At 39.1% G+C, this 24,563-nt stretch overlaps 2 protein-coding genes across 5 annotated transcripts in view; one reads left to right on the top strand and one right to left on the bottom strand.

Moving 5' to 3' along the window:
- SMURF2 (SMAD specific E3 ubiquitin protein ligase 2) overlaps nucleotides 1–11,027 on the top strand; it is a 57,423-nt gene extending 46,396 nt beyond the window's left edge. For all 3 annotated transcript variants that reach the window (XM_040649748.2, XM_425380.8, XM_015279908.4), the window contains 8 exons: nucleotides 1,269–1,372; nucleotides 1,918–2,032; nucleotides 2,477–2,655; nucleotides 3,128–3,265; nucleotides 3,504–3,624; nucleotides 4,949–5,150; nucleotides 6,923–6,998; nucleotides 7,256–11,027. In XM_040649748.2, the coding sequence (XP_040505682.1) occupies nucleotides 1,269–1,372; nucleotides 1,918–2,032; nucleotides 2,477–2,655; nucleotides 3,128–3,265; nucleotides 3,504–3,624; nucleotides 4,949–5,150; nucleotides 6,923–6,998; nucleotides 7,256–7,355 (1,035 nt within the window). In that variant the 3' untranslated portion in view covers nucleotides 7,356–11,027. The remainder of the gene's footprint in view (nucleotides 1–1,268; nucleotides 1,373–1,917; nucleotides 2,033–2,476; nucleotides 2,656–3,127; nucleotides 3,266–3,503; nucleotides 3,625–4,948; nucleotides 5,151–6,922; nucleotides 6,999–7,255) is intronic.
- A 322-nt stretch (nucleotides 11,028–11,349) lies between these two features.
- On the bottom strand, nucleotides 11,350–24,130 carry CEP95 (centrosomal protein 95). 2 transcript variants are annotated; one of them, XM_415671.8, is made up of 21 exons: nucleotides 24,072–24,130; nucleotides 23,237–23,365; nucleotides 22,762–22,869; nucleotides 22,286–22,399; nucleotides 21,938–22,046; nucleotides 21,379–21,488; nucleotides 20,737–20,951; nucleotides 20,415–20,472; nucleotides 19,745–19,788; nucleotides 18,603–18,724; nucleotides 18,155–18,284; nucleotides 17,871–17,982; nucleotides 17,216–17,394; nucleotides 16,840–16,932; nucleotides 15,744–15,894; nucleotides 14,399–14,559; nucleotides 13,903–13,977; nucleotides 13,265–13,417; nucleotides 11,980–12,126; nucleotides 11,809–11,880; nucleotides 11,350–11,737 (listed from the first exon to the last, which is right to left on the bottom strand). In XM_415671.8, exons 1-21 carry the CDS (start codon nucleotides 24,091–24,093, stop codon nucleotides 11,561–11,563), a joined length of 2,481 nt encoding a protein of 826 aa, XP_415671.4. In that variant the 5' UTR covers nucleotides 24,094–24,130; the 3' UTR covers nucleotides 11,350–11,560. The 2 variants fall into 2 exon arrangements, with proteins under 2 accessions (XP_415671.4, XP_015135392.2); XM_015279906.4 differs by having other exon boundaries at nucleotides 19,745–19,785.
- Between the last annotated feature and the right edge of the window lie 433 nt (nucleotides 24,131–24,563).

Here is a 24,563-nt window from a genome sequence, read left to right as displayed (position 1 = left end):
TGGAGAAGAAAAAGGAGGAAAGTTTCCCTGTGGTTAGAGATGTGCAGACTGTCTCAGGGACTGAGGAAAGCACCCAAGCAATTCATCCATTTGAAGATGCTCTTTCACTTCTTCCCACAATATAGCTTCTCTTAACAGAGAGAATGATGCACATTAAAAACCAAATCATCGGAAATGACCTTTGATGTATTTGTAACTTCAGTAAAGAGACTATTATTGAATAGCATTTGTCTTTGGGTCAGGATTACTTATCAACCAGAACTAAGAGAGGTGCTATATTTTTCCAAAACAGATCTGTTGTATGAATTCTGTAGGCATCTGAGTGACCAGAAGTACCCATCTTGGGACACTTACACCTTACTTTCTGAGGTTGTTCAGCAGAATAATTCTGATGAATCTATGAAACGCAGTTATAATTCATTGGCTTTTCTAGAGAACAGTTTGTCTCAAGAACTTTATCACCCATTCCACCCATCCCTGTTGTGTTTTTACTCCACCCACAAACATGATAGCCCCACTGTGTTGTCACTGTTTTTCCAGCCAAGAAATACTTGTGTTGGTATTCCCTTCGGAGACTGTCAAATCACTTCATAATAAACTGAAAAAGAAGGGGAAGAAAGGCTGCTGTAAAGCAGTGGAAATTCATCTTTTTCTGATGTGCCCCAGGCGTGCCTGCCTCTTCTCTTCTGCAAAACCAAAGACTGGGGGCATCATAAATAAAACCTTTGATTTAATTCCTTTTTTTAAATCAGCATTTGGTTTGCCTCTCTTTACCATTCTTTTTATATTGTATTGATGAAATCTTACTGGTAGAGTAATAATTCCATAGATTTACTGGGATGGCATTAAGATGCTTAAGCATCTTAAGATGGATTGTGAAGGTTTCAACATCTTCAGGTCAGTAGAAGTTCCACTGTTGGCTTTCCACACTGCAGAAATGAGGGCTTTTTTATAAAACAAAAGTTTACTGATGTAGGGTTTTTTTGTGTGTGAGGGTGAGTTATGTGAAAATGAGAAAAGGAAATATTATGATCACTCTGCACCCCTGGAAGCTTAGAGGCAATTGTTCTTGCATATCTTCTACTTGACAAGCATTATCACATTTATAGAAAACTTTATAACAGTATGTGTTTGGAGAAACAGCAGTTAGTATGTAGAAAAGTAATATCCCCTTTGGATTTAGATTCTGAGACTCCATTTCTAATAAGCAGTAGTAGCTTCTTGTCTGTAAATAGCAGTTAATAAAAGAATCTGTTGTGTATTTACAGGAATCCTACAGGCAAGTCATGAAGATGAGGCCAAAAGATCTGTGGAAACGATTAATGATAAAGTTCCGTGGGGAGGAAGGCCTTGATTATGGAGGTGTTGCCAGGTAAACAGTGCATCCTCCGTCCCTTTCCCCAGCCCCACCAGCTGCACTGCTTTGATCCCTAAACCAGACTAACAACAGCTCTTTTTCCTTTAAAATTATTCTTGTTTCTATTCATTCCAGTAATGTTGCATGTTAAAAGAGTATATATTTTTCAGATAGTCTTTTCAAGGAAAAAAAGCATTTAAAAAAGAGAATTTATTGTAGATAAATCAACATGCACATTACAGATTGCATCAGAGACACCTTTGGTATCGATTGGTAAAGCTTGGGTATCTGGGAGTGTATGTACACCACTAAACACTCAACTTGGTGGCAGAATCATAATCAGTAACTCTTAGGAAGTGGTAACTTGAAGGAAAATCTTGACAGGCTGGGAAATACTCCAAGCTGACAGGTGCTGTGCAATTACTGAATCAGTAAAAATAATTCTGATTTCAGCATGTGCACAAATAACTGTCCTTTGAAAAGATTGAAAAGATTCTCAGTGTGCAAATTAATTTATCTAAGGTTACGCAGTAAATTCTTTCTTTTTTTTTGTTCTTCAGGGAGTGGCTCTACCTGCTGTCACATGAAATGTTGAATCCATATTATGGTCTCTTCCAATATTCCCGAGATGATATCTACACACTGCAAATCAACCCAGATTCTGCAGTTAACCCGGTATGACTGATAGTACGAGTTAAGTAGAATGATGCTTTTGCGACCCAGAAATGAGGTACACGTGGAGAATAATGTTCTAGATTGAAGAATCTAGTTCTCACATTGGTATTGCTAGAGACTGAATTTATGAAATAACATAATTTCTTCTTAGAGTGGATCAAAGAAACATCTCAAATGTTCTTAATTTTCTGTAAGATGTTGGTTTGTTTCCTTTGGGAGAAATGGAGTTTGTTTTGATTCTTAACAGTAAGACTTCTGGACTTGAAGCAACATACCCAATGTGCTGTATATTAAAACAAACTAAAAGAAGAAATCAGCTCTGGGTATGTGTTGGGTGGTGGTGGTGGTGTTGTTAAGTTGTAATGAGACTTAACTAAACATTAAGCGAATACAATCTAGGAATTGTATTTAGGTGAATCACTGAGTCTTTTCTTTCAATTCCAGGAACACTTATCATATTTCCATTTTGTTGGACGGATAATGGGAATGGCTGTGTTTCATGGACACTATATTGACGGTGGCTTCACGTTGCCTTTCTATAAGCAGTTGCTAGGGAAGCCAATTACGTTGGATGATATGGAATTGGTTGACCCTGATCTTCATAACAGCTTGGTTTGGATACTGTATGTACTGTGCATTGTATCTTACAGTGTTAGAATTGTCTCAATTAATGTGATACACATTCCTAATGCTTGTTGATGAAAGATGAAGCATGTTTTGATCTCCTGCTCAGGCAGACTTAAGAAACATCTTATACGCACTATTCAGCTTCTTCAAAGGCTTAACATGCTCAAGGTATTCAAATTTGGGAGGAGGATAAGAGATTACTGAGCTGTAAAGTGCTCAGTTATTCATAGATTTGTTTATTGATTTTTGCTTGTTAATGACAGTTAACATATTATTAAAATATAATGTTGAAAGTTCTATGATGGCTTAAAATATAATATAGCAAAAATATATGTTCACCCATTGTTTCCAAGCAGCACTTCTAAATGGTATTCAAAAACTAAATTTTGATGTCTGTCAAAAGAATTATGGATGTAATGTATTTGCAGAATGTTTTCATTGAGTCACTTGCCTATTTCTTTCCACCAGTGAGAATGATATTACGGGAGTCTTAGACCATACGTTTTGTGTAGAACACAATGCATACGGGGAAATTATTCAACATGAGCTAAAACCTAATGGCAAAAGCATCCCAGTGACAGAAGAAAACAAAAAGGAATATGTCAGGTACAGCAATATATTTTTCAGTGTTTCTGGTATTTCCCATGGGAGGAACTTTTATGCACATGAAGTAATTAAGTGTTATGGGTTTTGTGGCTTTTTTTTCCTTCTTTCTAGGTGGTAGTGCAACAGCTCTGTTGTTATGTTTTCCTGTCATTAAGGCCATTTCTGGGGGGCTGGATAAATTGCAGGTTTATTGTGTTTGAATACACCTTTCTCAAATCCAATTTCAACATGTTTGCAGACTTTATGTAAACTGGCGATTTTTACGAGGAATTGAAGCTCAGTTTCTGGCTCTACAGAAGGGATTTAATGAAGTAATCCCACAACATCTGCTGAAGACATTTGATGAGAAAGAGTTAGAGGTCAGTATACTAATGTTATGTTACGTTGTCAAGTGTAATAATAAAAGCCTCAGGCAGTCTTCTGAGACTAAGGAACGTGTGAGGTTGCATCCCCAGTGCTCTGGGGTCTTGCAGGTGCACTGTTACAAAAAATACAGTTAGTATAAGAGGTTACCAGGTCATGCAGTCTCTGACATGGATGGCATGCATCTTCAAGAGAACTAGGAGAGTGATTCTTAACGTGCCATTTCGTAGCAACTGTGGAAGTGATGGAAGAGAAGATATATACTTTATATCTTCTATACCTTAAAAAAAATAATATTTAAAAAAAAATTTTTTTAAAAAGAAAAGCCGGGAGAACAGTCTGTCAGTCCCTTGTGTCAGTCCCTCCTGTCTTTCCAGTGTACTGCACTGATTTACCTGCTAGGCAGCTATGTGGTTTTGCAGAGCTGAGTTAGCCAGACTAAACTGGCCCTGTAAATGCAGCATGAGGAGAGGTTCTGTCACCAACAAGTGTGTTACGAAGTGTCTACATGAGCATCCACAAGATAGCATCTCAAGACAAATTCCATAGATTTCAGGCTTGGTTTAAAACTGAAATCTAACTTACAATCTATCAGCTGCAGGGCTGATCTTTTTGCCATATAAGATGGCCACAAGTTAAATTATTAATGCTTTCTTGTTCCTGTACCAGAATATCAGTGACTGCTCTTATTTTATCCCAAATATTCTTATTTAACAACAAGGCAGCTGTGTTGTTAACCCAGGAAGGTGAAGGTCCACTGTTCTTAGTCACAAGCAAATGTCTTTCTAATCATTTCCTATTGAGCTTAAGCCAGTCAATTGTGGATCTCTATTTACAAGTGCTAAAAGCTCATCTTAGGGAGAGAAATCTTATTTGTAGTACCTGTGGTAATAACAACAGCAATAACAATACTTTTGAGGGTACAGAAGTTGGATGAGCCATACTGCACCCTTAGCCACAGTCCAAAAAGAAACACTGAATTCAAATGGCAGTCATAAATGCACTTTCATGCCTGGGGTAGAATCTGTCTTCAAGTGTTTGGTTGACAGGTCAAGATGTTTTCGTAATCTTATGAATTGGTGGAATTTTTAATAGAATTGAAGTAATTCGAAAAATTGCGTTTAAAGTTTTTTTCTTTTCCTATTTAAAAAAAAAAAAAAAGGTTGTATTTCTGCATTGCCTAATATTAGTGAGAGGCTGTAATTTGTCTTTGGAATAAAATCCGTCAGTTTTTCAGAATCAGTTACTCACTGTTTGGGTAGTTCCAAACCCAATTTTTTTAATTAACAATTCGTCATTAATTGTATTTTAAATTTACAGCTCATCATTTGTGGACTTGGAAAAATTGATGTTAATGACTGGAAGGCAAATACTAGGTTAAAACACTGTACGCCAGACAGCAACATTGTGAAATGGTTCTGGAAAGCTGTGGAGTTTTTTGATGAAGAGAGGAGAGCACGACTTCTGCAGTTTGTGACTGGCTCATCCAGAGTGCCTCTGCAGGGCTTCAAGGCATTGCAAGGTAACGTTTTGCCCAAAGTAACTGCAAACGCCTGTGCTTGGAGGCAGCAGTAAGACACAGCACAGAAGCATGAGCTAAAAATGAGGCTGGTTGGCTGCTACGTGACTTTTCTCAGAGGAATATTTAATGGTCTGATGAATAACAGTCACAGAAGTAGTCTTTTTGTGAGTTTGTTCATTACCTTCTGATTCAGCTGTAACCGGTTCTTTTGTTTCAGTTGCACACTTCCTTCCCTTTCTAGCAATACATTCTAATCAGTAGAAATCCTAGCAGGGCTCTCTGCATGTTTTTCCTGGAAGACTGTTGTTTCATTTCTCTCTTGCAAGCCTTCATCATCTGCACAGCTCTGTGACCAGCAAACACCAGCAAGGAACGAATGTTCCTGTAGTTCTAACAGCAGAGGTGCTCAGTAATCTGGGCTGTTGTTATTGTAAAAGCAACATAATCGCAGGCAGCCCTGGCAAAAGAAACAATCTACTTAATTACTGACCTGTTTTCTGAGCTTCATTCAGAGCTCTGGATCTCAGCTGCAGCAGCTCTGGCTGTAACCCACGCTGCTCTGTTAACACCATAGTTGCCATGTTTTACTCTTTCACGAGATGAGAGGAAACAGCCCAGGGAAACATGGACCACAACCTGTTTTAATAGGTAGAATATCCCAAGAGAACACACATTCTGCCACATACAAAAGCCAGTTGCTACAGAAATCTGTTTGTTCTTCATCATCTCTTCATCAGGTAGAAGACCTCGTTGTCCTTTTCTTCTGTTCTTGGGCTCTGAAGTATTCAGGAACATTAGAAGTTCAGGAATACTGAGGTTTTGAAGGCCATGGTTACTTGAAGTGTTTAAATAGTACTGGGGAAGAACTATACAGTTTAAGTAAACTGTAGCTGAGAATACTTGAAAGCAGTGCTAGTCACTTTTAGTTTAAAAAAAAAAAAAAAAAAGAAAAAAGGTTTCTGTGAACAAACAAATCTTGTTTTCCTACAGATTTGAAGATGGACCTTGCCAGGTTCTAGATTTGAGTTGTGGTAATACAGTAATGCAATCTCATTTACTAGTACTCCTATTTGACAGCAGAGAGTCCCCATAAGAATGACTGGTGCTATGGATTATATCCTTACATGTCAGTTCGCTCAAGCAAATACGCCAGCTGTACAGAGGTCGGGGCATTGGCATTTGTGGCCTCTTCTGGACTGGTGAAATCTTAGCATATACTGACTGAATCTAAAGGCTGCTATGCTACAGTCTTTCCTTTAGCAGGGGTTATGACTGTACTCAGGAGACAGTGTGACTCTGTACAGTCAGGTAAGGTCACAACATTATTTTTTAAAAAAGTATCTATGAAAATTCTATCCAGTTTGGCTGCCATTCAGTGCCCATTACAATATGAGGACAGATAGAGCTGCAGAAGTTTCCTTCCATAGGAGGAGTGGGAAAAGTGACGTTCAGAAGCGTTGCAGTTGTATAGTGTGCAGTGTAAAACGGCTGTCTTACCTTATTCCTTGTCAGTGCTTTGTTCTTGTTTCAATTGCTGAAAGAGAACTAACAGCATGGTTACTTTGTGTGGGTGGAGGGGCAGACTCTGCCTGCTAGGTGCAATGGGTTTGCTCTGGCTTTTTGCTAGCTGCTTGTGGCCTCAGCTCCTGTGTGTAGTTCCTCTCCCCTCTTTTTTTTTTGCATTTTGTTACTGTCTTTTCTTGTTGCAGTTCAACAAAGTGATTTTCAGCTATGTGATGCAGTAGTAGTAGAGATCTTTTCTGGATTTTCAGGTGCTGCAGGCCCACGACTATTTACAATACACCAGATTGATGCCAGCACTAATAATTTGCCGAAAGCTCACACCTGGTAAGACTTCTTCAGGTCTCTTGTGATATGTGGATTTGCTGTCTATGTTTTAGCACTGTTTCTTCCTTTTATGACATCGTAGATGCTGTCTATTAGAGAATAGTAAAGGTGTGAAAACTACAAGTTGATTTTGTTTATATGAAGTGCCATTGGCCTCGTCAAATATTGTTTCAGATATGTAAAATAAAGTGCAGCAGAGATTTGCTAGGGAAGGCTTTAAGATCCAAATAATTGAAGCTTTCACTTTGTCTTTGCAGCTTTAACCGAATAGACATTCCTCCTTATGAAAGCTATGACAAGCTATATGAGAAGCTGCTAACTGCCATTGAAGAAACATGTGGGTTTGCTGTGGAATGACCCTTCACAGGCTTACCTGAGACTCTATTTATACTCCTGTCAGCCGGAATGCCCTTCCCTCATCAAGACTCGAGAAATGCTTGAAATACAGGAAACTTTCCCTTTTCTACACTAGGACACTGTGAGGGAAAGGACAACTTTGCAATTTTTTTCTTTCAAGAAAATAGGTTCTGTGGTTCCTGCCATAGGATCATTCAGCTGCTATTAAAAACTAATACCTTGAACATACAGAATGCTGACTTTTCCTACATTTCAACAGTTAAGCAGTATTCTATACTTAAAGACTACTACTATTTTTGTAAAAGGTAATCTATTATATTTGCCTACCTGATTTCTATTCTCAGATACCAAGAAACAACTTCAGCAGTCGGTACAAGTCACGTTTCAGCCTCTTTTAAATGTATGATACTGACCAGCATCTATACCTGCTATTTTTGGAAAAAATATTTTGGATTATTCTAACTTTTTGCATAAAATTGGCTGAAAGGATCATTAATCTTTTTAATTAAAGCCACTTACGTGTTACTGCATTTTCTTATAGTAAAACATTATATTCTGCAATGTACATTCAACTAATGTTACCACAGGGAACTTTTTTTTACATTTTTCAAGCATGAATTACAAATACGGTGTTTTGGGGCCTATTTATATCGCTCGTCAGATTCCTTTAACAGAATTTCTAGTGTGAGTGACACGTACTGCGTTTGGTACAGTATTCGTGTTCAATGTGGAATAGACCTTTTTTAATGAAGAGCAGACATTTTGATTTTTTTTAAGCAGCATTTTTCTAACGAGTCTGTCAAGAGTATTTTTGTGACTTTTGACTTTAAACACTGCATTTTTCAACTTCGTGTGCGTGTTGATGAGGTAATATTTGACAGCAGCAACCTGTTTGCAGTTCATTACAGAACCCATCCTACCCAGCCGACCAAAGCTTGTTTGAATGCAGCCAAATCACATAATATATTGTGGATGCTAAAGATCTATCAGGTAAAGCATAATTTAATGTTTGTCTAGCTGCTCGTGACACGTGGGTTTAGGTTACAACTAAGGAAAAATGGCAGTAAAACTAAAAATGTTGTATTAATTGAAATATGCGATGTGCTTCAAAAATGAGGTTTTAAAAGCACATAATTTATTGATTGTAGGGATGGAAGTAAGTATATATATGAATTATAACATGGGTTGATCTCTGCAAAGGGGAATAAAATGCACTACCAGTAGAGGGAACTGAATTTTGAAGTAAGTCTGGGAAATCTCAGTGAAGATCCGTATGATCTGTTCATGGTGTGTGGATGAGTCGCTCCACTTAACAGGCAGTGGCATTCTCCTCCCGGTGAGAAGCTTTGGAATGGGCAGCATTTTTTTCCAATCAGTGTTGTTTTTTAACTTAGGTTACAATCATTCATCAAATCTGCACTATTTTCACACTGCCAATAAGAAGAAAGTCGAGGGTATTGGAAATGCTTAAACACCAGGATGTAAACAGCAGTGTGAGTCACACGGTGAACGAGCTCATTTTCTGTTTGTTCCTTGGAGCTTGAACTTCATTTTGTTCTGCCAAATCTGACTGCCGCAGTGAGTAAACTACTACTGGATGTTGTCTATTAGAATAGTGGGCAATGGACTACTTTTTAGAATTGTGGTAAGAACCCGGTGAGCCAAATCCACATGTTCATTTGATTATATATATTTTTGTACAGCTGTTGCTGGAAGGTTTGTTCTGAGACTTGCTTCCTTGTTCTGGGCTGGCTGCAGAGGTGAGGCTACTTAGGGATGTAAACATAAAGCCACGAAACTCACTGTAACAGCCAGGTTTGAAATATGTCAGGCCATTCTTTCTTCATATCAAGGGACTGTTGCACTCTTAAAATGGCTGGTACCTCTGCTTGTGTTAGGGAGCCCTTACTAGAGAAGCTACCACTGCATTTCTCCAGTCTTTCTGGGAAAGCAAAGTAGGATGTTTGCCCACTGTGTTTCTTATTTGCTACTTCCTGAGGCTGGGGAGCACTGCATTAGGAAACTCCCAAAGTCCTCTTCTTGCCCATTTAAGTTTGTAGGTCTGACATGAAGCTCTCCTGACACAGGATAAAACATAAGCGTTGTGTAAGGGATTTAATTCTGCTCTTGCTCAGGCTATGGTTGCAGCCACCGTGATCATGGAAGCATGCCAGATGTAAAATCCAGCTTGATCCAGCTTTTGGGAGAAGTCAGGGCTCAGCTGGTGGCTCCAGGGGAAAGGTACGCTGTTCTCTTTTCCCCAGGCAGTCCACCTCAGCACTATTTAAAGACTCTTTCTGTCGTGTCTCCCAACCACAGCGTCTGTGCCCTCTTAGGCACCTCTCCCTGCCCACCTCCTTAGGCTGGTTCATGTATTGAACGCCTGGTTGTGGCCACCCTTACAACATAAAAGCATTTCTGAGGAGGGAGGAAATGAGCTCTGCAGAATGTAGAGCGTAGATCAGCTGATAAATACCATTCATTTTCACAGCAGCCTTAGCAGCACATCTATTTGTTCTACCAACCATTTTGATATGGCACAGAGAATTTTTTTAAATTGTCACAGATAAATATTGTAAACTTAATATATTGTAAGCAAAACTAGATAAATTTACCTGTGACTTCACACAGCTGACAGATGAGGTTGAACATACCAAGTATTTTGAGTGCCTTTCTACCTTCATAATGACTGAGAGCTTTAACTAAAGCACCTCATCACCTACTCAGTTTATCAGAAAACGTTAAGAGTTGATGCCTTTGCAAAATTGTATTTCAAGATCACGTCAGCTACTTTTCCCCTCAAAAAGGTGCTAAGCCTAATATTGCATTTTAACCTTGGACTTTCACCCCATGATTAATGTGAATATTTATTTCAATGTGTCCCTCTTACTGGGTTTTACTTTCTCCAGTCTTTAGTTGTTTTAGAGAAATGTCACATCATGGTTTTATGCTGTTGCTTTTCATATGAATGTTTAATTATGAACAGAACTTTTGTAGATTTCAAATATACAGTACACAGTTGAATTTCAGAGGATTTAATTTCTCGGTGTAAAGAGTTTTGTAATGGTGCTTTGTACAGTATGTATTCTAATTTTTTTGCACATAGTTTCAGTTTCCCTAAACTGATTTATTTTTACCAAATTGTTGTGTTGTACTAAAGTCCAGAGCACACAAGCTGTTTTTAAATTCTTGTCCTACAACACTACATCTGTATAGAACTTCTGGTGCGTTTAAACTAGCTGCATTGATGGAAGTAAAAGCTTTGCTTCTATATCATAAGAATGCATCATACAGCTTAATGTAGCATGCTCCAAGTGCTTCAGATTTTAAACAGCACCATATAGTTATCAGGTGCCATTTGTTGTACTTCACACTATGTAGTAGGTTTCCAGCTCTACCACATCCTCAGAGCTTCGTCTGTAGCTGTAATTAGTTTATACAAGTGTAATTATTCCTCCACAACCTGACAGTTCTTAGTTTATCATTTCCATTGTATTTATTACAGAGTGTTTTAGCATTGATATCATTGTATTTTCACCCAGCTGTTACATGAGCTTTAACAAAAAAAATCTGTATAAAATGGTTTTTAAGTACTTAATGTATGTACCCATGCAGAAGTTGAGCAATAAATTGTATGCTGTTTGCACTGTCACAGCATCAATGGTTTAAAAAGGTTTCAGTTTTTCTTAATTGTTTACTTTAAAATGTAACAAACAGCATTAAGTAATCCAACCTTGTTTCAGGAGAAAGTACTTACACTCTCGGAGTCTCTCTACAGACTGCTACCTAAAATAAGGGTTGTGCTAATTGTCTTAAGTGAACAACAGAGCTCTTACTTTTGGCTTTTACGTTAATGATTTCCGGGAAGGGAGTTCATCTCTGTGTTACTGAATGGATGTCTCCTCTCAGATTTCAGCAAAAATTGAACTGCTTTCCTTATGAGAAGAAAGAGGTAAATAAATTTTATAAATACACATTAAAAATTCTAACGCCATTTCAGCTTTGCTACACCATAGAAAGTAGTTTAAAACTTTATTAATTATAAAAGTGCTCAAAGTTCCAGGTACCAACAACTACGCCTCAGGCACATCAAGATGACAGATCTGATCTTACAGAACAACAGCTACACACCACCTTCCTGTCACAGCAGTTCTCAGAGACTCCCTCCAGCTCAGCCAGACAGCTGCAGTGTTATTTACCATGTCTTAAGAGAAACCACTTTTGTTATACTGAAAGGAAGCCATCTGAAGTCTAGATCTCAGTCTGTCTGCCTCTAGTTCTTGAAAAAAAGTTTCATCATCATTTTGCATTATTGCAGTTTGCAGTTGTTGTATTTCCTTTTCCATCCTTGACCTCAGTTCTCTTTTTGTTTTCTGCAGCATCTAAACAGAACACAGGTATTAGCACATTGCATAAAGAAAGGAAACATCTACACAAAATCAAAAATCCTTACCTGTGTTTGTGCTTTCTCTCTGGTTTGGATTTCTTGGCGTTCCCGAGATACAGCTTCTGCTAGCATGGAGAACTAAGCACAGTACATGTTTGAGTTGAACCAGTTAAAGGAACGAAAGGCTTCTAGTATTAAAAATATTAACTGGCTGTCTTAGCTGCAGGTTAAACTTACCTGATCTCTGTAATAGTTCTCCATGGACTCCAGCTCATTTTGATGCTCTCTTCTTTGCTCAGCACGCATCTCTTGAGCATATGCTCTCAGGTCCTTTAGTCTTTGCTTCTGAATTTCTAAGCCTTCTTCAAATAAGTTTTTAAATATCTGCCAACAATTAAAAAAGCAAACAAAAAATTTCCTAGAAACTTAAAAAAGCTTTGTTGTTTTGGGGAGTACTAAACCTTTATGAATATAAGGCTTAGATCAACCAATTTAATTTGAATACGTTGCTTTGTAAGTATATGCTAACGTATTTCAGCTGCTTTGTCTCCTGATGAAAGGATAATCACAAAAAAGGGTCACTGCCCTTGAAAAAGTACAGTTACACATCTAGTCCGAGTGCTACAGGCATGGCTGAGCTATGTTTGTAATATTCATTTAGCTGGAATTCTTATAAAAAGTACACTTTTCATATTTGTTCAGTCAGGATGAATAAGAGTGGCTAGAACAGCAAGTATATACTGATTAAGGCTTATTTTTCCTATATGAACTAAACTCTGAACGTGTGGAGCCACAGCCCACCCTGCACTCTGTTGTCTAATTAAGGATGTTCACCCAGATTTCCAATAACAGGAAATTCAGCCTGCACTCACACTTGCCATTCATACAAAAGAACACTGCTGCACAGATTCAGAGACAAGCAGTGCTCAGGTCAATAACAGTGGATTTAATGCACAATACTTCCTAGACTTTAAAAGGTGAGAACTGTGCAGCTACTTTTGTAAAATAAAATAACTGTGCTGGCTTAACTTAGCTGTGATGTGCAGCCCTAAATAGAGTTCATCTGTCAGGAAGCCCACTTTATTTAACAAAGATGAGTGAAAGCAGTTTTTTTGGTCAGTTTCCATAACTGAAAATTTAGGTTATTTTCTTTGGATAGTAGCTATAGGAACCTCTTAATTCTCCTGTTTCTGAAAACTCAGTTCTCCAATTTGTTTTGATGTTAGCCTTGTTTTTCCATGCTGATGGTGAGCCTTTTTCTCCTTTCCTTAACACTATCAAGCATCCTTCCTTGTTTTACAGTGGCCTGCCTTCAACTGTCTCAGTGTTTCCAAAGAAGGAACCTTTTCATCATAGCTTTGACTGCCCAGCCACTTAATCCTGGCTCCTTCGTTCTGTTCACTTAAGTTGCCTCTGTCTACTTCTACCATTATTTGTACTATGATACTACGGGTCCTTAGCAATGGCATCCAAACAATAGAGAAGAATTCCACGCTTGCAAAGCAAAACAACTTGGACTTACCCTTTCTTCCCTTGTCCTAGCCCGCATCATCTTGGCACGCAGCTGGACACGGTAATCTTCATAGTATTTCCTGGCTCTAGCAACTTGCTGGCGTTTCTCTCTCACCTTATTCTGAGTCCATTTCTGGCGGTAGATGCGTTGCTTAAATTCTTGCTAAATGGAAAAAAGTTGCTGTAAGACCACCAAGCTCTCAACAGATCTGCTGTGAGCCAAGTTTTGTTGATCATTTCTAATAGGGTCCTTAACTAAGAAACTCCTTATCCAAATTTTAAAGCTTTAAATTATAAATGCAATGTAATCACCGCTGACTTAGCACAGTATTGCTATCAACAGTACTATATAATTAAGGAGTCAGCGTTGCCATAGTTGTTGGTGTTTTTAACATCAAAACCAACAGCCTGAAGTCTCTTTTCCTCGTGTTCTCAGCTTGTGTTTTAAAGCAGCAGCTAAATGTAGTAGTAGTATTCCATTCCAAATGGCCACACAGCAAAGAGGTTACGTGGCATTTGAGACCACAGTTAATCAAAAGGCATAAAGTTGTCATAAAATAAGAAACCCCTTTAATGAACAGGGAGCATTCTAGCTACCTTAACATGAAGGTTTCCATACTTTGTACAAATACCCTTCAAGGAACATACCAGTCTCTTGTTATGGTCTCGATCTTTTTTAATAATTGCAACAAGAAGCTCGTGCTTCTTCAGGGCTTGTTGAACCTGGAGGTTTAATTTAAAAAAGAAAAAAAAAAATAGTTATTTCTGATATTCTGCAGGACACACATTTTTATGTAGGAGCTGCCTAAGAAATATTACCTTTTTACTGTGCTGTTTATATTGAGTTAGTGTGCGTAAGGTAATCGCTATAGTAAACACTACTAATGATGCTGATAATGTAGTACTCACAAACATGATATAAGTTCTGTTAAATAGAATTGTGAGTGTAAATAAGCAGTATCTGTGCTCTATCTCACAGCTAAGACATGCAATGTGAAAGGATGTGTTCAGGATGTGCGTGTCCTTATCCACGCTGCATAGAGGCAGGATGATTTTACTATGAAATACAAACTGATGAGTGCTACCATTCTGTTAGAAGTGCTATCCCTGCTGATGCTTAAAAGGTAAGAATATGAACACTCACTTCATTTTGGAGTTTGAGTCTAGCCCTGCCAGAAGCTGCTTTAAGCTGTTCGGTCTGTGCAAGCTGCTGCCGCCACATTTTGTTCATAGTGTGCTGGGAAATGTGCAGGTGGGGGAACTCTTCCAGTAGCTGAACCAGGAGGTCGTCATCCCTGACTTTCACTACAAGGTAAAGAAAGATGTAAGCAATAAATTCCTGGAGACTACATATAGTGCTAAATTCTTACAGACAGTATCAGCCTAAGTTAGGAGATACTTCAGATTGAACAGTGTATGCAACTACTGTGCTGTTATTATGATGTCAAGCTCAATTCAGCAGCACACAGGATCTCTCTCAATGCAGCAGCTGAGAAACCAATCCCAAGTAAGTGGCTTTTTTTCTTTTCTGCTGAAGAATGGCTTTTATAGCTCAGGCCTCATTTCTCCCTCTTTACCATGTTTAATCCAGTCTAGAGAGGTATTCCCTACTTTCTTCAGATGGTTCAGATTGTCACTAATAAGTCACAACTTTCTTTGTTTCATTGGCTCCAGTGACTTAAAATAATGCTAGTACAGCGGTCGCAGTGGCAGATACAGATCAAATAAATAGGTGAAAAACAAAGAAGTGGAAAACAAACTGGTCTGCAACCTGCACGTTCTCATTACATCTTTGATTCTGGTGGCATGAAATAATCTACAGGCAGATGAAACAAGTGAGTGCTAACCAAGTAAATGCCCTTCAAACAGTTATTGAAAACAAACCAAAAAACCCCAACAGTGTCCCTGACCAACATTCAGGCACATTAGGGGATTGTACCAGGACCTTACATAAAAACCACACATAATGCTGCTCACCAGTACTGAGCCTGTGATTTCTGTTCCCTGTTCTTGGAACATCACTGACTCAGCAAAATCCCTGGCAACATTACTGTTACAGCAACAGGGTCTTTTCCTACCAAACGTTCTGCTCGTCCACCTGCATATGGTTTAGCACCAACCCACTAAAGCTAGAGGCCCAGTTTTAAATAATACATGTTCAGAAAAAGAAAAAAGTGGGAAGAAAGACTGAGTTCAGAGTATAGTGGAGCAAACACAGGAGTAGCAGGAATGGAAACAAGCTTTGAAAATAATCCAGGAGAGTTTAAGGAGGTAGCAAGTGGGTCTGAGTTTTGAACTGTGCATGGGTGGTTCACATTTACTTAAAGCATTATCTTCCGTAACAAAAATCCAGACATATGGAGGTCATAAGAAGGGGAAAATGCTACAGCTGACTGGTATATGTTGGACCAATGCCTTTATGCTTGGAGTTCAACACATGCTTTCAAAGGATGCCAGTTTTCCACCAAGTATAGTTTTGCATTTCTTACTTGGAGCTGCTTTCTTTGGCTTCACAGTCCCTCGTTTTGGAATCCACTGGCTGTATCTGGGATTCCAAGGTGTGGTTTTTCTAGAATAAACTTTCACTGGCTGAGGGATTTTTGGAGATTCTTTAAAGATGTTTTCTTTGTATTCTTGTTCCTTTGGAGCAGATGTAAAACAGATGGAGAACAGGTATGAGAAGGGCAAGACTGACAGATCGCATACTTTGGATATCAGAACTTAAATGGCATTAAAAATTGTAGAATGAGAAATTGGAGATACTGAATTGAATTCTTCAGAAGTTGAAAATTTACCAAATGCAGTCCAGGGTTCAAATAAAGGTTACATCTCTCTATTGCATAATCTCAGCTTCTTTACAGCACTTAGCAGTACTGCAGCAGCTTGTGGACTGCTTCTGCAGAAGCTGTGAAAACAGCCAGTGCATCCCACAGCAGTATGACACAGCTTTTCAACCTAAGTTCCTTGACGGTCCTGTACTATGTAAGAAAGTAGCAGTACTAGAAAGTATGTAAGAACCCTTCTGCCAGATTCATAATAGCAGAAAATCATCCTTGCACAAAAAATGACTTCTAGAATAGTTGGAAAAAAACATAAACATGATAACATAAAGCAAATTACCTACATTGTGTAGGGCATCCAACCACACTGAGCTAGCTCTCAGCCTGGGGAATGGGGGAGGCAAGTAGGAAATAGCTGAGAGGGCCTGTAGCTAGTCAGACTTGTTCTTGGAAAGATAACTAGCAACGTCACATCATGAGAGGTTCAGGCCAGTCTATAGAAGCTGTCTTCTGACTTAGCATTCGTTATTTAAATCACAGTCTCTTGAAATCACTTCATGTAAAGAGTATGATGGTTATTCTACTGCTGAGAATATTATCTACAAGGGCTGACAACTTTAGATATAACCAAGGGACAATTATTTTTTGTCTCTGGAAAAGCTGTCCCCCTGTTCACTATTTCAGTGGTATACTGCTCTTCTGTAACTACAACACTAGGAGTCAAGGTGTTTTTGCATCCAGAAGATGTGCATAGAGCCCAGATAGACAAATTTTAAAACAACTAGCAGAATAATGCTTTACATACCAGTTCCTTGACTTCTTCTCTGAGCTTGGAAAGTCTAAGCCTCTCCTGAGCTTCATAAATTCTTAGTTCATTTTCATAAGCTTTAGCAACCCTCTAGAAAGCAAAAATAAGAGGAACTTTGCAGAGAAAATAACCAGTCCATATGGATAGATGCCTCATTAACTTTTTCAGAACGTGGGTTAAAATTGTTTCTTCCACTTAAAACTTTTTTTTTCTGCAGTATTTGGAGTCTACATCTTTTTTAGCAGTCTACAAATACAACAGTACAAAATCATAAAAGTGGGCCTAAATGCCTCCAGTAAATAAGGACATTCAGTTCTAATACTCTTAGAATAACTATACTAAGAGCAACTAACAGGTCTAACCACGATGTTACCTTTGCTTCTTGTGTTCTTTCATCCTTTTCTTTTTGCAACTTGTTGTGTATTTTCTTCACTTGGCCTTTTCCATTACTGCAAAGTATGTCTCCTGACTCAGAAAAACGTTGATGCTGAGTTGAGGGTGATGATGGAGAAAGGGATCGTGTCCTGCTTGGGTACTTCAGGTGTGGTATGTCTGTAAGGAGAGGTGTTTCAGTAGCTATCCAGCTCCAAACAAAAAAAAATTCCAGCCAAGTTAAAAACCCTCCACAGCAAAGTTGAAATATTTAGCACAAATTAAATGACAAAAAGCTAAAGCCTTTGCTTTTAGGATTATCCCTGTTCTGAATGCTATGTGTGGGGACTTTTATGATAGCAGAAGTGCTAAGAGAGATTTAAGATGGGAAAGGATAAAGCAGCAAAACCATTTCAAGATAACAACAGAGACTGTTTTACAAGATTCATAAACAACTCCATCTTACAATATAATATGCATGTGGATTAGATCAAGTGATGTAGTTCTATATCAAAGTGTTCATATGGGGTCGTTATAAAATCAGGTTGCTACCAACACACAGCACAGAACTTAGTAAAACTGTAGGTCAATGCATCAGCTTTACAGAAGGATTTTTTTTTCCCATTCTAAAACTTACGTGCCATAAGAATCATTACCTCGCTCAGCTCTCCTTCTGCGGTAATCCATGACACTGTCACTGTGCTGAGACATGTTGTCTTCATCTGTCACCTCTTCTCTGGTACGCCCACCCAAAGCTCTCTTTAACATCTATTAGACAGATCGTGGGGAAGGGGGTCAGGCTCAATTGTACATTCAAATTTAGAACTGCTATCCAGTGTTAATTCCAGATTTCCTTTTCATTTATATTAAATTTATATTATTGTTTCCCACTGTTATTTCTAAGGCTAGCTTGTCTGGATACAACAAAGATATTACTTACTGCATCTAGTTCATTTAACCTGTGAGAAAGCTTTTGTGATACTTGATGCAGCTCTTGCTTAGACAGGTTTTCCTTTGTTGTTCTGTGGGAAAGAGGCTCTTCAAGTGAATCTATGGTAGAATTTTCATATCTGCAAAAAACAAAAACAACCCAAAAAAACCCCACAATTTCATTTCTATTCTAAAAACTTAGAGATAAACATTACCTCATACAATTCCAGATCACTTTTTGCATAGGCACATTTTTATAGGATGAAGTAAAGCTCATTGTGTAAGGGCCTACAACTGTATTTAAGAAAACGCACACATGCTGGAAGTAGGAAAGGCTTCTGCTGAAGTTATGCAGTCATGCAGCTGAGGAAGATGCCTCATAAAAAAAAAAAAAAAAAAGCTGGAGACAGGAGGGATTGTACAGAAAAATGGCTCAGCTCCAAGAAAACTGAACTTGCCTCTTCTTTCTAGGCAGATGTCTTGATTCAGGGCTTGGAGGTTGTGTTATTTGTTCAGTGTGTAAGGAGAATTTTTGATCTAAGTGTGAAGCAGATGTAGAAGTCCCATATACCCAAGGAACCTTGAAAAACGATTAAGAGCAAGTTAAGACTTCATTAAGACTTACACAGTAATGCTCAGAAGTACCACAGATTATGGTAGGAGAGATCCTACAACAGCAGTTATAGAAGAACCATCTCAAACCATATGATAACACACATACAGTAGATGTTTAAAGAGATAAGCTGGCAAAAATATAGATCAGTTTAAGAATAATCTACAGCTAAGCCACCAAATCAGAATAATGAAGTCTACATATCGGTCCCTATATACTGCCTCACTAGCCTGGGATTAGTGCCAAGTAATGCACTAAGTAAGCTGAACTTAGCGCCGAGTATGGACTAAGCAGCAATTCAAAGCAAACACACTAAAATAAATCACTTCTGTCCTTATGCCAATGCTTTAGTATTGGTTGGTAGTTTATCTGTTCAAACTAGAGTAATTCAGGGTCAGCATGCATACACTTGCAAATGTACCAACTGAAAAAGAGTTTCAAAGAAAGACAGTGCTTTAAGCAGACAAGTGTGTGAGCACCTCTGGTGGCTGCAGAAGGCAAAAAAAAAAAGTGTTTTCCAGTACAGTAACAGAATGGCATCTGCTGAACAGTTTGTGGGCTTTGAAAAGCAAATGCAAATAATACAATCAGGCAATTCAGCAATCTTTAAGAAGGGAGCAAAATTTTAATTTTATTGACAATTGAACAACCTCATAAAACCAAATTCTTAATTTAGAATACTGATATGCAAGGAAGTGAATGTCCTCTCTTAATAAGACAAAGAGAACTAGTAACTACTTGTGATTAATTAGAACTCTAGATGTACTGGTGTTTATACTTCCTGGAGGAAACACTTCCCAAAAGAACTGATGTGACTTGTAAACTGTATGTAGCCATTGTCTAACAACACTGCGTTACTAACTGTACTCCTGCATTGACGTGAGAAGCCCAAAAGCCCAGAGGTGCCACAGAATAACAAGAAAAGTAATTGGAAATCGAAAAGCACTGACTGAGCTTCCACAGAGACAGTGAAGTTGCAACATGTACCTTCACGTTGTCCTCAGCATCATTTGAGACCATCTTGTCTCCTGCTGCAGAAGCAGATGACAGGTTAGTGTCAGTCACTCATGTAAACCGCAACGCGTCTATTAATGTGGGAATAGCTACAAAAAAAAAGTAATCGGTGGCCTTTTGAAGAAGGGAGCTGTGTTTACACAGTTACGACGTTGATTTCAGTAATTTTTCAGGTTTTAGATTTTCAGTGTCATAGGAGTGCTATGGAAACTGGAAAGGTAATCAGTGTCTCCCAGGCTACAGAGAAAGTGAGCATGAAAACTACTTTCTAAACCTTTTCTACAATAGCAATTAAGAACCTTTTCCTCAATCTGAAAATGGCGTGTTTGGGCCACGTCCCCCTGCTCAGAATAAGCTCATCCAGAGAAGTGATTTCTGTAGTACAGGCGCATCTTAACTGGATTAAGTAAGAAAGGAGTTGAACTGGGGACAGGCTATTTTCTCAAGCACAGTGAACGGCTTGGAAGTAACCTATTTATATACAAAAAAAAGAAAAAAAAAAAAAACCAAAAAACCACACACCAAGAGAATTTTAAATAGATGCACCAGTAGTTTTAAAACCACGTTTCCTGTACTACAAATAAAATTAAAGGCAACGTTTGACACATGGAGTTGTTCTGTAGGAAGCAAAATTCACTCTCACCAGGGATCTTTCTCGACAGAAGAGCACCTGAAACACCTTCAGATGTTTGTGTTTCAAGCTGGAAGAAAAAGCAAGAAAAATGAGAAAGGAAGGTAATACGTTAAGTTTGCCTGTGTATGGCAATCAGTGCTGATATTATTGCTAGCTTACAAGAGCACAGCCATGATTATATTGTCAACTGTACTGCAAACTGTGCAGGTACGTTGATTATGTGCGTAACATGCATCTCCATGTGTACAATATAAACACCCCTCTCAATTAGATGGTTTTAAAATGAAAGGAGTATTGATTAATAAAAAACAAAGGATGGGTTATTACTTACAGTAGGAGATTCCAGTTCTTGACTGTTAACCAAAGCTGCTGACTGGCTGTCCAAGCTCTGGTGATCCCTATGTACAGGATCACAGGACCTGGCTTCAGCAGGCTGAAATGGTGGTAGCAAAGGAACAGCCTGGCATATTGGCTCCCTGAGTCTCTGAGCACTGGAACTGAAATGCTGTTTTGGCACTTCAGCGCCCTGAATGGACTCCAAGGATCCTTAAGAGACCAATATAAAGAACTTGAAGTTAAAAGTGTTATCTATTGAAGTAGCACGTTATTTCTGCACATCATCCACGCATATTAGAGGGAAGATTAAATATCAAATGTTGATTACCATATTTGTTTGATTGCACAGAACTGTTGAATTTTAAACATAGGCTACCTTGAGCCTACGCATCAGTTGTTTTAATAAATCTGTATTTCTGGATTTGCATAGGTATGACTTAACAGCATAGATACTTAAATTTGAGTGGAGTTTCAAAAGAAGCAGAATTTGAGTTTTGTGACTTATTTACTTTTATTCATTGACACATTTAAACTGCTGAAGTGTTTTAGAGCAAACAGCAAAGCAGATAACAATTTTGCTATCTATAGAAATGCTACTACAGATTAGTCTTAAAAATATATATTTATCCAAGCTTACCTTCCCCTCTCTCTGAGAATGAATGAGCAGTATCTCCAAGTTGAATTAATTCACTGGTAGATTCCAAACCATCTACATCATACAATGGGACAAAACATTCTGACTGGGACCTAAGAGGAATATGAAGTGAGAAAATATTTACTCTAAAAGTCTTTGCCTCTTCCGTCCACAAGATGGAGATGCAGAAGAGTCCCAACTCCGCTTCAGTCAGCTGGCTGCTACAGTGCAGGGCATAGGAGGCCAGCTTCCACAAAACAAACCAATGTAGAAGTCAGGAAGATGGATCTAATGCAATTCAACTAAAATGCAGTCATTTAAAAGTAGGACAAAGTTCTTAATGAATTTTGTTTCACAGGTAAAATAAGCTTACGGGAAACAACGCCATCAAAATTCTTCAAAGCAAAAAAGATCTAGACATGTTTTTCTGCCCAGCTAGAGGAGAAAGTTAGCTCGTGTTCCATTTGAGGGATTGAGTACTGAGAAGTACTAGCTCCTCTATAGATGTGCAAAATCAACAGTAACTTACTGTGTCAATGCATGTATTCAATGTTATTCTTACCCATCAACTGATGAAAGTTTCAGAGGTGGCAAAAGTTGACCAGCATTGCTTTCCAGCTGCTCTGGAGATACAACTTGAATTTTGCTATTGGGCACTACATGTGTCTCGTCTGTTAATAATGAAGAGGCATTAATTCTCAGGAAAATTAATTTTATATATTAACTAAAAGGTTTTATCTCCATTACTATCAAAATAGTTTAAGGGTCTTAATATATATATAACATTATAAATGCTTTTAACAATATTATAAAAATAATATTTAAAATTATAGAATGGCATGGATTGGAGAATCCATAATAATGTATCATCAGAACACAATATCTTAAACACAGAAATCTGTCTTCTCACCTCCATTTTGAGAAGAGGATTCACTGCCTTCTTCTGTAAGATACTCCAACAAACCATCAAATATTTCAAGGAGGTTTCTGATAGACTCCCTTTCTCCTTTCACAATGTTCTCACCTTAAGAGAAGGTACAGTCACATTAATAATTACTAGTTTATTATTTATTAATAATTAGTTGGAAAGTCTTCAAAGAACAGGAGTTTTCTGAATATGACTGAAAATCCTTGTGAAGGTGTCAGCTGAGAGCACAGCTGGTCACTCGTGTACAGCTCTACCCATAAACTTAATATATCTTAAAAGCTTCCTAAAGTTGCATGTTTTCAGTTCTAATAACTGAAAGCTTACAGCTTATCTAATTCCATCAGACATCTATATAAACATTATATATATATTTATATAATATTTGGAGCATATGGTTCTTATGAAGCATTCAAATTAAACCAAATGTATATAGTGCTTGTCCACATTAGACTACTCACCAGTGATGTGTGACAAGCTGACCTGCAAGTAGTCCAATGCCAGAGAATCTATTACAGCTTGAACATTGTGTGCATCGTCCTCTTGGCTTCTAGGAGTAGCTATGAAATCTATTTAAAATAAATACACACATTTCATGCTATCTGAATTGACAGCTTATTGCTGCTGTTTTTACTTAAACTACTTCTAGTTTAAAAATACTAATTTGTAAGTAGAAAATTACTTGGTGAAAAGTTCAATAATTATATGGTTGTATGAAACCTTTAATGAAAAATAAGCATAAACACAGTATATCCTCTAGAAGATGTGGGGATCCTATCAGCTACAGTACTGACTACAAGAACACCGACTAGTAGAACATTTTGTTCTTCCCCCCCAGCACACACAATACCTAGTGCAAAATCTGCAAACTTGAATTTGTTCATTGTAAAATATGCAGAGGCACAAAAAAGCATCTTTAGGAATTAACGTTCCCACCTGGTACCCTTTCTCCTAAGATCGACTCATAAAGACGAACGAATACATCGGCTCCACACTCTGAGAGATGCTTTATGTGCTGGTTTACATGACAGCTCCTCAAAAGATCGTTGGCAACGTCGACCCAATCTATAAAGAAGTAGAGTATATATGAGCAACAGAACCGAAAGACACAGAAGTACAGACATGGTTGCAGGGAAAGACGGAACCACTTCAGGTGCCTTTGATATGAGGCCAACGCCACACATATGGGCTCAGTGCTTGGTGTGATCAGGGCAGCTATGCTTTCTGCACCCGCTGGGATTTCCTTCGAAGTGTGAGCAGTGAGGAACACACAGCAGCATCAGCCAAAGCACAGCTGAGAGCTGAAGGGTGCTTCAAAGAAAAGAGCACCTCAGTGAGTGTTACCACGGACTACACAGTACTGGGAAAGTGATGACGTCGTTTGAAGGAAGAAAAGGGAAGAAAGAGGGCTGTGGGTTCCTACACGGGGCCTCCTTGGTACTGCTTTTGCTTTTCTGTACTCGGGGAGGAATGCTTTTCCATTTCTACTCTTCATTCAGTTCCACAGACCGCTTTCAAGTAACGCTTTAATAGCTGTGGCTGCAAGGCGGGTTCGAGCAGCATCTCCTCCAGCTCAGCCCTACACCAGCCAGCTCCATTTTTAAAAACGGGGCTGGGGAAAAGGGAGGGCGCATAAAAAGCTTAAGGGTCCACAACATAAGGAGGAGAACAGGAACTTTCAAGCAACATCACTTCTACATAAAACGGAAGGCGTCAGCCCCGCAGGGCAACGGAGACGGACGGAGCCCTCAGGGCTGCAGCCCGCGCCTACCTGTGCCCTCAGCGCTGCCCATGTTGCAGCCCGCCCGCCAACAGCCGCCGTTCAGCAATAACGGCGCCGCGCGGAGTGGCGGTCTGCGCCGGAAGGGGCGGAGCTTAGAGGCGCTCCCCCCCCGCTGCGTTGTGCTCGCGCCGTTGGTGTTATGGCGCGTGTTGGCGCTGGGCCGGTCGTCATGGAAACGGGGATGGGGGTGGGGAGTGATTGTACCTCAAGGCCGGGCCTCGTTTCCTGACGCGACTCCCGCGCTTTTGTTCCATGACAGGCCCAGCTCCCCGGCCCGGCCCAGGCCTCCCCTCGCGGCCTTTTTCGCCTGCTGGGCAGAGCTCGGGCCGCGAAATGGCGGCTCGGTCCCTCAGCGGCGGCCTCGCTCCGGGCAGTGCGGGCGCCGCTGCTGCTGCGGTTCCGCCCTCATCGCCTCGAAGGGGAAGCGGTTGTTTTGTGTTTTCACGAAGAAAATTAGAAGGGGAGAGGGCTGGCTCTGGC

This window comes from Gallus gallus, chromosome 18, assembly GCF_016699485.2.
Source record: "Gallus gallus isolate bGalGal1 chromosome 18, bGalGal1.mat.broiler.GRCg7b, whole genome shotgun sequence".
Classification (NCBI taxonomy): Eukaryota; Metazoa; Chordata; class Aves; order Galliformes; family Phasianidae; genus Gallus; species Gallus gallus.
This window is presented reverse-complemented; position numbering and strand designations above follow the sequence as displayed.

Excerpts from the sequence above, each read along its gene's own strand:
- CEP95 (XM_415671.8), bottom strand. The coding sequence starts at position 24,093 with ATGGGCAGCGCTGAGGGCACAG. Across the intron at positions 22,400-22,761 it reads CAGCTTGTCACACATCACTG|GTGAGAACATTGTGAAAGGA; the intron begins GTGAGTAGTCTA and ends CCTTCTCTTAAG. Across the intron at positions 12,127-13,264 it reads CTAGGACAAGGGAAGAAAGG|ATATTTAAAAACTTATTTGA; the intron begins GTAAGTCCAAGT and ends AATTGTTGGCAG.